The sequence below is a fragment of the Sycon ciliatum genome, chromosome 4, assembly GCF_964019385.1.
Source record: "Sycon ciliatum chromosome 4, ocSycCili1.1, whole genome shotgun sequence".
In the NCBI taxonomy this organism is placed as follows: Eukaryota; Metazoa; Porifera; class Calcarea; order Leucosolenida; family Sycettidae; genus Sycon; species Sycon ciliatum.
Window position 1 is genome coordinate 18,510,608 of NC_088646.1, and position 15,207 is coordinate 18,525,814.

Consider the following 15,207-nt stretch of genomic DNA (forward strand, 5'->3'; position numbering starts at 1 on the left):
GGAGTCATTCGCATAACCTCTACGGAAGTGCTTATTTATCTCTCACGTTTCTGCGTGCAATTGTCATTGTCTTGTCCATCGTGCCTGTTCACAGGAGGGCGAGCGGCTTGTGACGCGCATGATCAACTCCATGCTGGCGTACGGGTACGAATACCTCGGTAATTCATTCCGTCTAGTCATCACACCGCTCACTGATAGATGCTACAGGTCAGTTGTATGCATGTACAGTGCACATGTCATGAGTACTTGACTACTCGAAATCCCTTTGTTCATATGTAGCTGCTAAGTAATTCTGAATACCATGATGACAACTCTTGCTGCAGTTGCTGCAGTATAAAAGAAATGCTCATGGTCTGGTTGCTGTCACGCTGTTCTTGTTTGCTTTGCAAGTTTGCTCTCTGTATGCCAGTTCAGGCATGCACGTGTATCTGATCGTGAAACTTATTTTCCCATCCATGCTTGCTCCTCAGGACCCTGTTTGGCGCTCTGCATCTTCATCTCGGCGGAGCGCCAGAAGGCCCGGCCGGTACCGGTAAGACGGAGACGGTCAAGGACTTGGCCAAGGCCGTCGCCAAGCAGTGCGTTGTCTTCAACTGCAGTGACGGCCTCGATTACATCGCTCTGGGCAAATTCTTCAAGGTAACACGTCAGTAGCCAATGTTATAAGCTTCGCGATACATGGAAAATCAATAAAAAATTCAATATTTTTGGCCGGAACACGGCACAATGGTTACTGGTTCTCCAACTTAGTACAATTCGTACCCATTCTGGTGTTATTCTCGGGTGCTGAATGTTACTGGCATGCACTGTGCCGGCATGCATGCACACTCTCGTCGCTCTAATCATTGCAACAGATGTGGAGGGCATCAACCCGGTATCCCTGACAGACCTGGAACATCTTTCTGGTATTACAAACTGGACAACCTGGTGCGGTGATGTGTCTGTTGAATGTGGAAATCAGTGCCAATCAATGACCGTCACCGGATCACCATTGCAGTACCGTTCCGTGTGGCCAACAGTCATCTCTGTTGATCCTCTTTTTTTTGTTCTTGCTTCTTGTTGGCCGGTAGGGTCTTGCATCCTGTGGAGCCTGGTCATGCTTTGATGAGTTCAACCGTATTGACCTGGAGGTGCTGTCTGTAGTCGCACAGCAGATTCTGACCATTCAAATGGGTATGTTGTGAATTTTCTCTTGTGTATCTATGTTTTTTTCCTGTGCTTGCCGGCTCACAGGAGCGGATGACATAATTACTTTCATAAGTGTTCTCATATTGTTTCTTGTGGCGCAGGCATTTTAGTGTTTTTAGTAGCTGCACTTTGTATCGATTTATTTGAGGAAGTTCTATACCCATGTTGTCGTTGTATACAACGCTGTCAATTTTTGGCTGATACCTTTACGTCATCACCTGTTTTACGAGCTATGCACCTCGACTGTGTTGCAATCCCGTGCGCAGGCATCAATTCGGGAGCCAACACACTGCTGTTTGAAGGTACCGAGATCAAGCTTGACCCGACTTGTTCGGTATTCATCACCATGAACCCTGGCTATGCCGGTCGATCCGATCTGCCAGATAACCTCAAGGTGCGTGGGCCGTCGTCCCCTTGTGTGAATAGTATTTCCATACCCACTGTAGTTGGCATAGCAGCTGGTCAGCAACTCATGTGCAGCGTGCGGAATAGAGATTGGGGAATGTGTGTGTTTATGAATTTGAAGACTCCAACGCAGCTGTGTTTATGGTTGAATAATGTGGTGTGTCAGGGGTATCTTTATCACTATACTATTCAGCCAGAATGTGTGTCTCCCTGCTTTCACTTTGAAGGTCCTGTTTTTGATGTACTACAAGACTCGTACCCCCCCCCCCCTCCCCTCCATTCCTTGAACTCTGCTGCTAGTATTGGTCCTTACCATAAAAGCTTCTTGATCCTCAGGCATCTGGCCTGATGCTCCTCGCTGCTACAGCTGTCAGTCCACATGCAGCCGGGCCAGTCACATTAGGTGGACAAAAGAACGAGGAGCAAGAAATGAGGTGTTTGTTCTGGCTTTTGACCTCTGCTGCTGCCGCTGCTGACACTGACACTGACGCTGATGCTGCTGCCGCTATTGCTGCTGTTGTTGTTGTTGCAGGCTCTATTCCGCACTGTAGCTATGATGGTACCAGACTACGCCCTCATTTCCGAGATCATGCTCTATTCATGTGGATTTATCAGTGTGAGTACACTAGTCATCCAGCCCTGTAGGCTGTAGGATGTAGGCCGTCAGAGGTGGAAGCGCAATCTGCTTGAAAAATGCTTGTGTTGTTTCGATAATTTCCCATTTCGCAAGCAATGTAAAATTATGTAGTGGAGTGGGAATTGTATAAGGAGTTGGAGGTGAGATATAACTATGTTTGACCCTCACGATTTACGCGATTTCATGCTCAAACACAGCATTTTTTTTTAAGTTTAATATGTTACTAAAGCTGTACTTGATGCAGCTCATCCAAGGCCCTTTCAGGCCTATTTTCATGGTGAACAAACCCAAACAGGGTGGGTGGGAGGAACGTACCGGTAGTTATATCTCACCTCCAACTCCTTATACAATTCCCACTTCACTAAACAGCGGTCCGGCCGTGTCCAAAACCTCACTCTGAACAGTCCACAGAAAACGGTCTGGGTCAGGTCCACATAACCGCTTGCCCGTATCCCGCCGTTCACCCACAAAATCATCACGACGAGGTGTGGCAACACTGGGTACATTGGAGGGCCTCGTGCACTGCGCGACCGGGCGCTTGTGTGCCTCACGCTCAAGGCGATGCCTTATGTGCTTCCCGAGGTAAGCAGCTACCTCTGGCAGTGGCATCCGGTAATTCTGATGGGTCAAACGCTGACCGCTTCACAGGTGGTGGATGTGATTGGGACCGTTTGGCCCGCTTGCGACGCCCGAGGTGGTGGCAATCAGCACTGTCCTGGTCTGAGGACTCCCAAGTCGGTACTAACACTGGAGCTCTGGCTAGAACTAGAGTAGCACTCACCCTCATCTCAGTCAGAGTATGTCTTTGATGAATCAGAACAGTCAGACTCACGCTCGGAGGCACTGCCAACAGTGTCCGCCGGACTCGTAGGCACCTAGGCCAAGCAGGTCGTGAGACCGTTCAGGCCGTTTAGGCCATTAGTGCTCGTCCTGCTGGCCATTGAATTTGGGTAGTTCCAGCGGCTTTATCTGGAACTGCGGAACACCAACATACCCAGCACTGTGTGGCACACTGTTTACCCAGTTCTGAACGTATCGTGACGTGGGATCCTCTGGACCATGTGGACGGGTGGCTGGATTCTGTGCGCTCACAACCCGGTGTGGCGCATCAGAGTTGGGGTGCGTCCTACTGGCTGCACCAGCCTTTGCTGGCCTGAAGCTCCTGGCTGCAGCATTTATGATGGGTGGGCGCTTGGCCTGTACACGGTGTACAGGAGACTGTGGCGGTGGTCTGACAGGTCTTGTCAGCTCAGACTGGGGTACGACAGTTACTGCAGGTTGGACGCAATCTCCTCTGTGATTGCTCAAACTAACGTTACTTTTGGCTGTCAGGCTCCACTTCCTGCACTGACTGCTCATCCACAGCGTTCATGTATCCAGAGCTGCGGTTGATAAAGTGAGCACCGCTGCGATTTGAGCGCACACTTGCAGTTGAGGAGCGATGTGAGCTGCGATGTGAGCTGTGTTGGCTGCTGTCGTCCGGAACACTTTCCTCATCGGATAGCCTAGCTAAGCCCTTGGCCAACTCCAGCTCCACCAGTCTTTTGTCTTGTTCAAATTTCTTTGCCAGAAATTCCTGTTCAAGACGTAATGTCTTTGCAGCGGCCTGAATCTTTGCTTGTCGTCGTGAAGACGATGTTGTTCTGGACGTATTACTAGTACATGACCCACTTGACACTGAGCTTCTTACAGATCTAGCATCTGCATCTGCCGCTTTCCTGGCTGCCAACGAAGGGAATTTGAAGCCTTCTGCCTCATCCCTTGCTGGCGGAATTCCTTTTAATCTCCTGCTTTTTCGAACTCGCTGTTCGCTCTCAGCTCGGTCTGACTCTAAGTCCGCCATCCGGCTCGAAGGACCAGTATGTTCTACTCGAACATGTCTGCGGACAGCGCACGACTTTGGTTTTTAGAAGACTGTATTATGTTACTCTCGCAACTCGAAATCATCCTGCCAAGGCAGTACAAAGGAATGTTCTGCTTCTCTCAAAGCAGAAGTGGAGATTCAAAAAACATTCGAATCACAAGATCGCGCGAAAGCAGTGTACGCGACTACGCGCATTAGACGTCAGCTGACGTGAATGCAACATGAGGAACGAAAGTAGTGTACGCGGCTACGCACATCAGACGTCAGCTGACGTGAATACAACATGAGGAACAAATGCGTGGTAGTATAATAATGCACAACAGTACAACAAGCAGTGCTGATAGACATACATAAAACGGAGTGGCTCTGCTGCATCACCTCTGCACCATAATCAGCGGGCTGGATATAAACTGTACATGAACCAAAAAATGGCAACGACGAGTAGTGAGCTAAATGATTTTGTTGGCAATGTGCCTGGTGGACAAAAAAATGCAAAACATCGTCGCTTCGCTTGGTTTGCAGTACGACACCTTTGCCTTGCGATGACTGTCGGCTTTCCACTTCCAGAATGTGAATCATGTCTTCCTAGGGTTCGGAAATGTCATCTAGTGGTGTTTCAGGCCGACAGAGCCACACAGAGAGCAACAGAACAGCAGCGAAAATTCGTGAAAAAAAGGCACGAAGGTGTTGTTTCCGGAGGAAGTAAGAGGAAAAATATCCAAGGCACGTCTTGTTCAAGCATGAAAAAGGGCCTGAAAGGGCCTCGGATGAGCTCCATCAAGTACAGCTTCTATAATATTAAACTTTAAAATAAATGCTGTGTTCAGGCATGAAATTGCGTAAATCGCGAGGGCTAGACATAGTTATATCGCACCGGAAACTCCGACATGCAATCACCGTCATAGTACGAGGTGTGCTCACACATGTGGGTATGGTGAATGCGCAGAGTGGTCAACTCTCCCTTCCCTTGAAGAACATCATTTTGTTGCATGTATTTCTTCGGCCACCTCTAGTCATGCGATTACTCGAATCCCCCGAATAGAACGGCTATAATGACCGTGGAAGGAGTGCTGTGTATGGTTTGACAATACTGGTGCTTCATCATTTCTATGTGTTGCTGGTGCTCCCTGCAGGCTCGACCACTGTCTGTGAAAATCGTGGCCACGTATCGTCTGTGTTCAGAGCAGCTCTCGTCACAACATCATTACGACTACGGAATGCGAGCTGTCAAGGCTGTGTTGACGGCCGCTGGAAACCTGAAGGTAGGATGGGATGCCGCAACACTAAGGAAGAGCACACCATTCAGGTTCTTCCACAACAACAGAGTGGCTGCTCTTTCTTACTGTTGTAGTGTGTTGTCTCCGAGGAAACTGTTTGTAGGATGCCACGTGTACAATTTGTGACAATGCATACCTAAGATCACAGTTTCACCTCCCTGGAAATTGAGCAAACTATTGTACATGCACATACCTCCCAGCTTTGCATGCAAGCCCGGAGTCACCTCCTGGGGGGGGGGGGGGGGGGGTACGGTCCCAGATCGGCTTCAGGGCAGATCATTCCCCATGCCAGATTTCAGTATCATGGGAGAATGCATGTCTTGTTCTGTGCATCACAATAATCTGGCTGATTCAGCTACACGTCATACTAGCGACAGATGTGTAGCCAGCTCAGTAGACCTCATTGGACACGAAAAACAGATCAGGAAGGAGAGCCTCTTAGTCTAGCAAGGAGTACACAGGAATAGCCTATTAGTACTTTCACGTAATGAATTGAACACTGGGCATCCCATGGACGCTGGGATTGGTAACATCTGGTGTGGCCATGTCCGTACCCACCGTGCCAGTGGCTCTGCGCCAGCCAGGGTATGAGTGGCTCCGCGCCAGCCAGGGTACAAGCGGAGTCTGCAAAGCGAATTACACTTGTTGCATTCCTTGCATGACAGCATTCGCTCCACACTCCAATATTACTAACAGAAACTCTGTAATCAGCGAGCAGTAGTTCCGCTTTCGTGTTCCGCTCAACTTCAAAAATCGTGTTTATCCTGAACATGTGATGGCTTGTTTGTCTTCTCTACTTAGCTCAAGTATCCCGAAGAGGACGAGGACATATTGATGTTGCGATCGATCATTGATGTCAACTTGCCGAAATTCTTGTCCTTTGATCTACCGCTCTTTGAGGTGAGCGCGTTTGGTTTTTGCTGTAGTTACAGCTATGCTACGTCGACTTGTATGCAGGCTGTATGTTGCTCCTAGAAGGATGTTCTTGCCATCTCAGAACAAGCTGAGACAAATGATAGTTGTTTTGTATAAAATTAAGTATTGCTTCCAAGCAGCTGCAATGACTGGCTGGGTACATAAACCGATGGCCCGTGATAAGCTACACCAGCCCTGTACTATCCTCATGTTTCCCTCGCACCATACATGTACATCTTTGTCTACATCGTGCTGTACATGTATCTTCTTACACTGCTTGTCCAGGGTATTACGTCTGATCTCTTCCCTGGTGTCAAGCTGCCCAAATCGGACTATGGTGACTTCATACAGTGTATCGAGGAGAACTGCATCAGATTGAATTTGCAGATGACCGAGATCTTCCTGACCAAGATTCTTCAGGTAGGCGTGCCTCACCCACGTTTATGCATTCCTTGTACACGGGTCAGCCGCAGCGGTACATTGGTCCCCTGACGTACATGTACACTGAGGATCACATTTGACTGCAGTATACCGGCAGTGGCCCAAGATCAAACGTCATGCCACATTGCCCATGTCCTTGTTTCTGTCAGATTGGGGCAGGGGCTCTTATCTTGTATTCTGGATTTCATTGTATATTGCATGGCGGTGCAATACTGGCTTATCCGGTGATTATCTTGGTGCTTTCATTCGCGGCTGTCGTAGATCTACGAGATGATGATTGTCCGTCACGGCTTTATGATAGTCGGAGAAGCCTTTGGAGGGAAGACCTCGGCATATCGTGTGTTGGCAGGTGCACTGAAGGACGTAGCAGAAAAGGTATGTTGAGTGCTGAAACAAGGGTTGCTTCATTGATGGTTATCACCTCATGTCATGTCATCGAGTTCCTCAATGGCTGTTTTTTGTATTACCAAGACAAGAACGGCATTCCACTAACCAAGGTACATTGTACTATTCAGGGTACAGTATCTGACAAAGTCATTCGTTTATCATACTTCCCCTGTGTGCTACTGGTGCTTGTTGATGTGTAGAAAATCATGGAGGAGAACCCTGTGCAGATCACTGTGATCAACCCCAAGGCCATCACGATGGGCCAGTTGTATGGAAGCTTTGATCCCGTCTCCCATGAATGGTCCGATGGCATTCTGGCCGTCAGCTACCGTGCGTTTGCCACGTCGCCGTCGAATGACCGCAAGTGGCTGATCTTCGACGGGCCAGTCGACGCCATCTGGATTGAGAACATGAACACCGTTTTGGATGACAATAAGAAGGTTAGTTGAGCTGGGTGGTCAGGACTTCAGTTTTGAAAACCATGGTCTCAACATGGAAGTCTGGTTCATTGAAATGAGCTGGCACCAACACAGCGTCACTCCCAGCACTGTGCTTAGGAACATGACTAATTGAGTGGCTGGTAGCATGACAATATAGCCGCTTCTGGATTGTGTTCCGTGAGATAGCAGTACATTGTAGATATCATCTGGATGGCTATCGGGGCATTTTCCCCGGTGTTAAATAAACCATAACATTATGTATGCACAAAAGTCGGAATGGTCGGTTGCAACTCCAAGTTTCATGCTGAGCGACCATCAGGCAAATTAGTAACGTTGAACGGGGAGAATAAGCTCTTATATTATGTCATTACACTCTCTGCATTGTGTGTGTTATGAGTCTACTCATGATGCTCTCTGCATTGTGTGTATGTACCTCTTTTGTGTGATGTGTAGTTGTGTTTGATGAGCGGTGAAATCATCCAGCTAGCCAACACGACCAATCTGATCTTTGAGCCACAGGACTTGGAAGTAGCGTCACCAGCTACGGTCAGTAACCTCCAGTATGTGTCGGACACCTCGAGGGAAAAACAATTAACACAAGCGGCATTGGAGTGATCAAATTCTTGATTACTGTGTGAATTGGCAGTGATTTAGGTTGAGTGTGATCGATCAATCCATGCTTTCATGTGGCTAGGGTTTTTTTTTAATCATTGTCTGACTTGCGCTGCAGGTAGATTGAGAGAGGGCAGTAGAGACAGCATGCAGTGTATGTTGTGACAATGATGTCTCCCCATATGAAATGCTTGAATGTGTATTCGGTTTAAGAGTGCCACCGGTCCAGACTCACGGATGGGCCTGTTCTGCTCGCAGGCAGTGGACAGTCCTACACTTCCATGTGTGCAGCTAGTACGCTGTCGGTGTTGTATCGCTGTGAGTGTGCACACCTGCATGCATGCGTACATGTGTACGCACACAAGCACAAACGCACGCACACACGCATGCACACACACACACACACACACACACACACACAAACTCTCTCTCTCTCGCACACACACAAACTCTCTCTCACACACACACACATACACATACACACACCATATGCATGCACACACACACACACACACACACACACACACACACACACACACACACACACACACACACACACACACACACACACACACACAAACTCTCTCTCTCTCGCACACACACAAACTCTCTCTCTCTCTCTCTCACACACACACATACACATACACACACCATATACCACACACACACACACGCACGCACACGAACACACACACACATACTCGTGCACGCGCGCGCACACACACACACACACACATCAACTCTCTTCGTCTCCGTGCTTGCAGGTCAGTCGCTGTGGTATGATCTACATGGAACCTCACATGCTTGGCTGGCGTCCACATCTGCTCTCCTGGATCAACACACTGCCGGAGACCATCACTTCTGATCAGAAGAAATTCATCACGGAGCTCTTCGATCACAACATCATGCCAGGGCTACAGTTTGTCCGCAAGGGCGGCTTCAGTGTAAGCCATACAAAAGGTTTTATCAGACACTTGACTTGACACAAGCTACATGTGCATGCTAGTAGAATATCCTAAGCTGGCTGGGCCCATACTCCCATACACAGTGCACTAATCTTAGTTGACAGTGCAATAGTAAGGGTTCCTCCTCCATATGTTCCATGCCAACTAAGAATGAACCAAGGCTCTCTTTCTGTTCTTCTGTTCCACGTCGCGTGTTGTGTACAGGAACTGTCTCCAACGTCCAACACCAACCTTGCAAAGTCGTGCATGAACCTGATGGACTGTTTGCTAGATGATTTCACCGATCCTGTAAAGTTTAAGGAACTCAGCGCCCACCAAGCCAACAGGAGAATCGAGGTAGGGTTACCGTGCATTGCGTTTAGATTGTGTCTGTTAGCGGGAAACTTGTGTTCTGGAATCTTCTTTTGATGAAGCTTGTGTGGGTTGTTTGACTTGTCGGAGCATGTTCGTTAGGACCCGTCGGCCGTCTCAATATGGTTTGTACATTGTACATTTGTGGCTGATTTCCTTGTTGTCTCTGCAGGGCGCATTCCTCTTTTCCTTTGTCTGGTCGATTGGCGCCTCCATCAGCAAAGCTGGCTGGCAAGCTTTCAGCGACCTGGTTCACGAGCTGATGAGCGTGAGTCTGCTTGCGGCACATGTGTGTGCGCGCGTGTGTGTGTGTGTGTGTGTGTGTGTGTGTGTGTGTGCGTGCGCGTGTGTATGTACATATATGTGCGTGCATGTGTGGATGTGCGCGCATGCATGCATGCGTGCATGTTTTGGACCTGGTATTGCGCCCATGTCGGCATGTGTATTCAAAGACAGACGTGTTTTATGTGTTTCAGCGTCTTAGTAGAACCTTCAGTCCCGTCACCTTTGCTTGTATTGTCATGACAGCAGAACTAGGCAAGTTAACCGCTGGGTGCAAGGAGAAAGCAATGCTATCTTCCAAATATGGAAAAACTGGCAAAGTCCACACATAGCAGCACCATGGAAGGCATGCTCAGCATATGCAGCAAATTAGGAGTGCTCTTGTCATGTGAGGCAGTTCACTTACAAGGATATCCTCCACCATCTACTCCTTCATTATGTTGTTGGTGCAATACAAGGTGTGTACTAGTTTTGAGTTTCTGCAATGTTGTCCAGAATCATGTGGATAGTGCTTGTTAGATTTGTTCTAGAATATTCCGGTCTTTCTTTTGTTTTGATAGTTGTAGTCCAGTGCATTAGTGCTGGTCATGCTTGGTAGGTCGACTGAGACTCATTCATGGCTGTTACATGCATTGTATGCTATAGCCTAGCCGTAGCTGACCACTGTTACGGATGTCCAATCCAGGTCAGTGTCTAGTGTTTGACCATTCATGTCTGAGTGTGTAACCTGAGCACACTCTCTATGTGCACCGTACCATATCCGAGCATGAATAGTTTAGTAATCTACGCACTGTCCTGGCGTGCTCGTTTTCTATATCTTCCGTTGTTCTCATGTTCTTAGTTAGTTGTTTTAGTTTACAGTCTTCGTACCTTTCGTAATGTAGGTTCTTTACTGATTGCTGCAGTGCATTTAGTTGGAACATTTTCTGGTCCTTCGAGCCGGATCCGACGATGTCGGAGAAAAGAATTAGCTCGAGAACTACGAAGGGTAGGCCGCCTTCTAGGCTTGGTGAGTGGGACAGTGTCTCAAAGGCCTCGAGAACGTCCAGCAAAGCGGCTGAACTAGAGGTCTTAGTCGCGGAGAAAGAGTTCGAAGCGGCTGAGGAGCTGGCTCAACTTGAGATGGAGACAGCGGAGCAACTGGCGAAGAAACGCTTGGAGTTGCAGAGAGACGTGATTCAGAAGCGCCTAGCAGCAGATAAGGCAGCTGTTGCACTTGAACTCTCCTCCGTTGGGAGTCGGCACTCTGTTGCAGGCTCCGAGGCAATGATGCCAATCGCCAGTGCAGGCAAGGAAACTCAGAGTCCAAGATTGACGACGAGTTTGCTGGAGCGTCATGCCCAGTTTCTACGTAGGCTGGAGCTCAGCAATCTGGATACCGGAGCTGGTAAACCCAGACAAGGAGCTGTCACGCTTAGTCGTGCTGGCTTTGACGCAGATCCTCGTCCGGAGGAAGAAGGCGATCTAGATCAGCAAGGCCCGGAGAATGGCGCTCAGAGTTTGCCTGACCTCAGCAAGGTTCAGTTGAGTAACAGTGTGGATCTACAAACTGCGGCGGCAGATTTACTAGGTTCAGTGCCTGTGCCTGTAGACCGTGTGGATAGCTCGGGAGCTGCAGTAGGTGCGCAGGGCACGGGAAGTGTTCCTGACGACCACAGCTCGATCGCTTCTGTGTCCTGGGATCATCACCAAGGTGTGAACAGTACAGGTCGTGCACTGGCTGTAGCTAAGCCGCCTGTGCAAGCTCAGCCAAGTCGGCCCCAGCCTTCCAGTCACCAGAGCCAGAGGCAGATCACCATTCATCCAGCCACTCAGGTGAGCCACGTGCACAGCAGCCTCAACCCTGGCCCAGGGCCAAGTGCATTGAACTACAATCCAGTGAGCTCAATCAGACCAGGACTGGCAGGAGTAAGATATGGCTTACCTGCCATGACCCAGCCAGTGACAGCATCAGTGAATACATGCCTAGGGCCTGGTGTTGGCAGATCATACAGTGTGGCCACTACTACTAGTACTAGTGTTACATGTGGTGTCACACTCAGTAATTGGAAACCAGTGACTGTGCAGTCCAGTTTTGCACCCATCAGTTCTGTGCAGGGACAAAGTCACAGGGCACAGAAGTCAGCAGCTACCACAGTGCCAGCACCTGCTGCAGCAGTATTGTCTGGTCCAGAGCAGCTGCAGATTTACAACAGCATGCTGTCCAGACAGCATTTGAGACCACTAGAGCTGCCAAGATTCAGTGGCAAGACAAACGATTACAGCCGGTGGAAGCAGCGCTTTAAGCAACTCATCGACGACGATGCATTCTTGTCAGAGGGGCACAAGTTCGCACGTCTGCGAGAAGCGCTGACAGGTGGTGACGCCTATGAGTTGATTGCCGAAATTGTGGATGGTCCTGGTGCCTACAATGCCGCACTGCATGAGCTAGATGCATGGTATGGCGGGCCAACACGGGACATCGACCGGTATGAAAAAGAATTGATGTCAGCGCCGCGACTCGTCAATGAGCGAGACCTCGACGGGTTGAAGAGTTTTGCCGTAAAGCTGAGGAATGCACTCATCAATCTCAGCGCCAGCGGCATCACACCAGGGCGAGAGTTGTACCTAAGTGTCACGCAGAAGGTACCCAAGTCAGTGTTGACACGCTTTATGGAAAAGCACGACGACTCGCAGTGCGACATTGGTGCCTTCTCAGAGTACCTGCTCAAGAGAGTCCAGCGTCTGCGCCAGGTCGAAGAACGAATGAGTGGCGCCGAGCTGGCTGAACAGCGACCAAGTAGTGGTGGAACCAAGTTTGGCAAGCGGCCCGACCGTACGTTTGTAGCAACTACTAGTGGCCAGAGCCCAGACAGCCGCAACGATTGCATATACTGCAACAAAGACCATGCACTCAGCGATTGCCGAGAATTCAAGCAGTTGACAATCCCTCAGAGATGGGACTTCATCAAACCAAAGCCCGTCTGCATCTGCTGCTTTGGCCCAGGCCACAAGGCAAAGTCATGCAAGCAGTCCAAGTGCAGCATCTGTAGTAGGCCACATCATCGCCTGCTACACTACACGAAGTTGAACCAACGGACAACCGGAGCCAATAGTCAACACAGCAAGGACCGCTCAGCTTCTTGTCAGGATACAAGCACGGAGGCATCAGCAGCTGACAAGGCAGCACACACCCAGACTGCATGTGGCACTACCATCGAGCCCAAGTCTGTCGCGTTCATGACTGTTGCCACCACCGCAAAGGGTCCGACAGGGTCAAGGAAAGCTAACGTCTTCCTGGATTCAGGATCTTCTTGCAGCTTTATAACCACAGAACTCGTCAGCCAGCTCGGGCTACAGACAACGAAAGCTAACGTCCCGCTGGATACCGCTGTTCTGGGGGGAGAGAAGCTCCGTCTGGAGCATTATACATCAGCTGAACTATGTCACGCTGATGGCCAGTCGTCAACGACCGTCAGAGTGTGGATGCTTCCGCGCATCATGCGTCCCGTCCCAGCCTTCGACTGGACAGAGGAACTGAAACGCTGGCCGCATCTCAGTGACGTCGTACCTGCAAGCAACGAGTCCAGAGTGGATCTGTTGATTGGTCTCAATGCGCCGCAGCTGCACATTTCACTTGCCGAACGATTCTGCAGTGAGGGAGGTCCAATTGCCAGGAAGACACCGTTGGGCTGGGTACTGTTCGGCGAAGGTCCGACTGACAGCGCATCAGAGATGACGGAACAATCACTACTGGCTGTAAGTGACAGTACACTGATAAACACCGTCAACAAGTTCTGGGACCTCGAGAGCGTTGGCATGCAGGCCAAGAGCACATCATCCTACCTGACTCCGGATGAGCGTGAGGCTGACGCAATGACCGTGCAAAGTCTCCACCACAACGGCACACGGTTCGTTGTCGGCATCCCATGGCGAGGCGACGGTAGCAAGCCAAAGATTCAGCAGAGATCGGAACAGTACGCCAGGAAGCGGCTCTGCTCGCTACACCGTCTGTTCCAGAAAAATCCTACTGTACAGCTGCGCTACTCAGAAGTGCTTCAGAACTACCTGAAGAAGGGCTACATTCACACAGTATCAACGTCCGCAGTTCAGGCTGCTGGTGTCGACCAGTGGATTCTGCCTCATTTCCCAGTAATCAGAGAAGACAAGGCCACAACAAAAGTTCGCGTGGTGTTTGATGGCTCAGCCAAGGTGCACGGAGAGTGCATCAACGATCTCATGCACACCGGTCCGAAGTTGCAGAGTGACTTGGTGAAAGTTTTACTCCGCTTCTGTCATCAGCCGATCGCACTCGCCGCAGATATCTCTGAGATGTTCTTACAAGTCGAGCTGCGCGAGACGGATCGCAAGTACCATCGGTTCATGTGGAGTGAGTCACCACAGGACCCAGTGGTGTTCTTTGAGTTCTGCCGGGTTGTATTCGGCATGCGTGCATCACCTTACCTCGCAGGAAGAGCACTGAAAGCAACGGCAGAGAAATTCAGCAGCGAGGCTGGCGCCGAGGTAGCAAAGGCCATTGATGACAACTTCTACGTGGACGACTTGCTGATGTCGCTACCGTCAGTACAATCTGCAATCGTCACTCGGAGTGACCTTCAACAAGTTACACAGCGTGGTGGTTTTCACTTGCGGAAGTGGATGAGCAATACGGCAGCGGTGTTGGATTCCATCCCACCGGAAGATCGAGCCAGCAACAAGATGATGACCATAGCCAGCAGTGAACTGCCACCTCTTCCTCACAAGGCTCTTGGAGTCGCCTGGGAGCCAGATGATGACCAGTTCACATTCATCTATCCAGAACCGAGCAACGTCCAGTTCACACGGCGAGGAGTGCTCAGTCAAATGTGCCGACTGTTTGATCCCAGAGGACAGCTGTGTCCATTCACCATCCGCAGTCGCATTCTCTTCCAAGCCGCCTGCATCCGTGGAACAGACTGGGATGATCCTCTGGACAGTGATCAAGCATCAGAGTGGAAGCAATGGTTCTCAGAGTTCCCAAGTCTGAGAGATGTGAAGGCAAGCCGATGCTTCACCGAGATCAGTTCAGATCAGCCTCTGACACTCCACACGTTCACAGACGCGTCTGCATCAGCTTACGCCGCCGTGACGTACGCCCGACAAGAGCGTGATGACGGGACTGCAAAGGTGACATTAGCGCTCGCCAAGGCAAGACCAACACCTATCAAGCGCAAGACCATCCCCATGCTGGAACTGCAAGGTGCAGTGCTAGGCACTCGGTTGAGCTGCTCAGTGGGTGAGGCACTTGATGTTCCTGTATCACGGCAGTACTTCTACACTGACTCGATGAATGTGTTGTACTGGGTAAGATCGCCCAGCAGGAAATTCAAGATCGAAGTCGGAAACCGCATCTCAGAGATCCAAGAGTTCAGTAATGCAAGTCAATGGTGTCACGTCAGCACCACAGTCAACCCTGCTGATATGC

At 49.9% G+C, this 15,207-nt stretch overlaps 1 protein-coding gene across 1 annotated transcript in view; it reads left to right on the forward strand.

The window, feature by feature from the left end:
- The window catches only part of LOC135814817 (dynein axonemal heavy chain 7-like), a 96,753-nt gene that overhangs the window by 34,638 nt on the left and 46,908 nt on the right, over window positions 1–15,207 (forward strand). Inside the window, exons 35-48 of the mRNA XM_065327993.1 lie at window positions 95–207; window positions 471–639; window positions 1,071–1,173; window positions 1,455–1,582; window positions 2,126–2,209; window positions 5,228–5,356; window positions 6,173–6,271; window positions 6,572–6,706; window positions 6,989–7,102; window positions 7,315–7,554; window positions 8,008–8,100; window positions 8,931–9,110; window positions 9,336–9,467; window positions 9,655–9,750. Coding sequence (XP_065184065.1) covers window positions 95–207; window positions 471–639; window positions 1,071–1,173; window positions 1,455–1,582; window positions 2,126–2,209; window positions 5,228–5,356; window positions 6,173–6,271; window positions 6,572–6,706; window positions 6,989–7,102; window positions 7,315–7,554; window positions 8,008–8,100; window positions 8,931–9,110; window positions 9,336–9,467; window positions 9,655–9,750 — 1,815 coding nt within the window. The remainder of the gene's footprint in view (window positions 1–94; window positions 208–470; window positions 640–1,070; window positions 1,174–1,454; window positions 1,583–2,125; window positions 2,210–5,227; window positions 5,357–6,172; window positions 6,272–6,571; window positions 6,707–6,988; window positions 7,103–7,314; window positions 7,555–8,007; window positions 8,101–8,930; window positions 9,111–9,335; window positions 9,468–9,654; window positions 9,751–15,207) is intronic.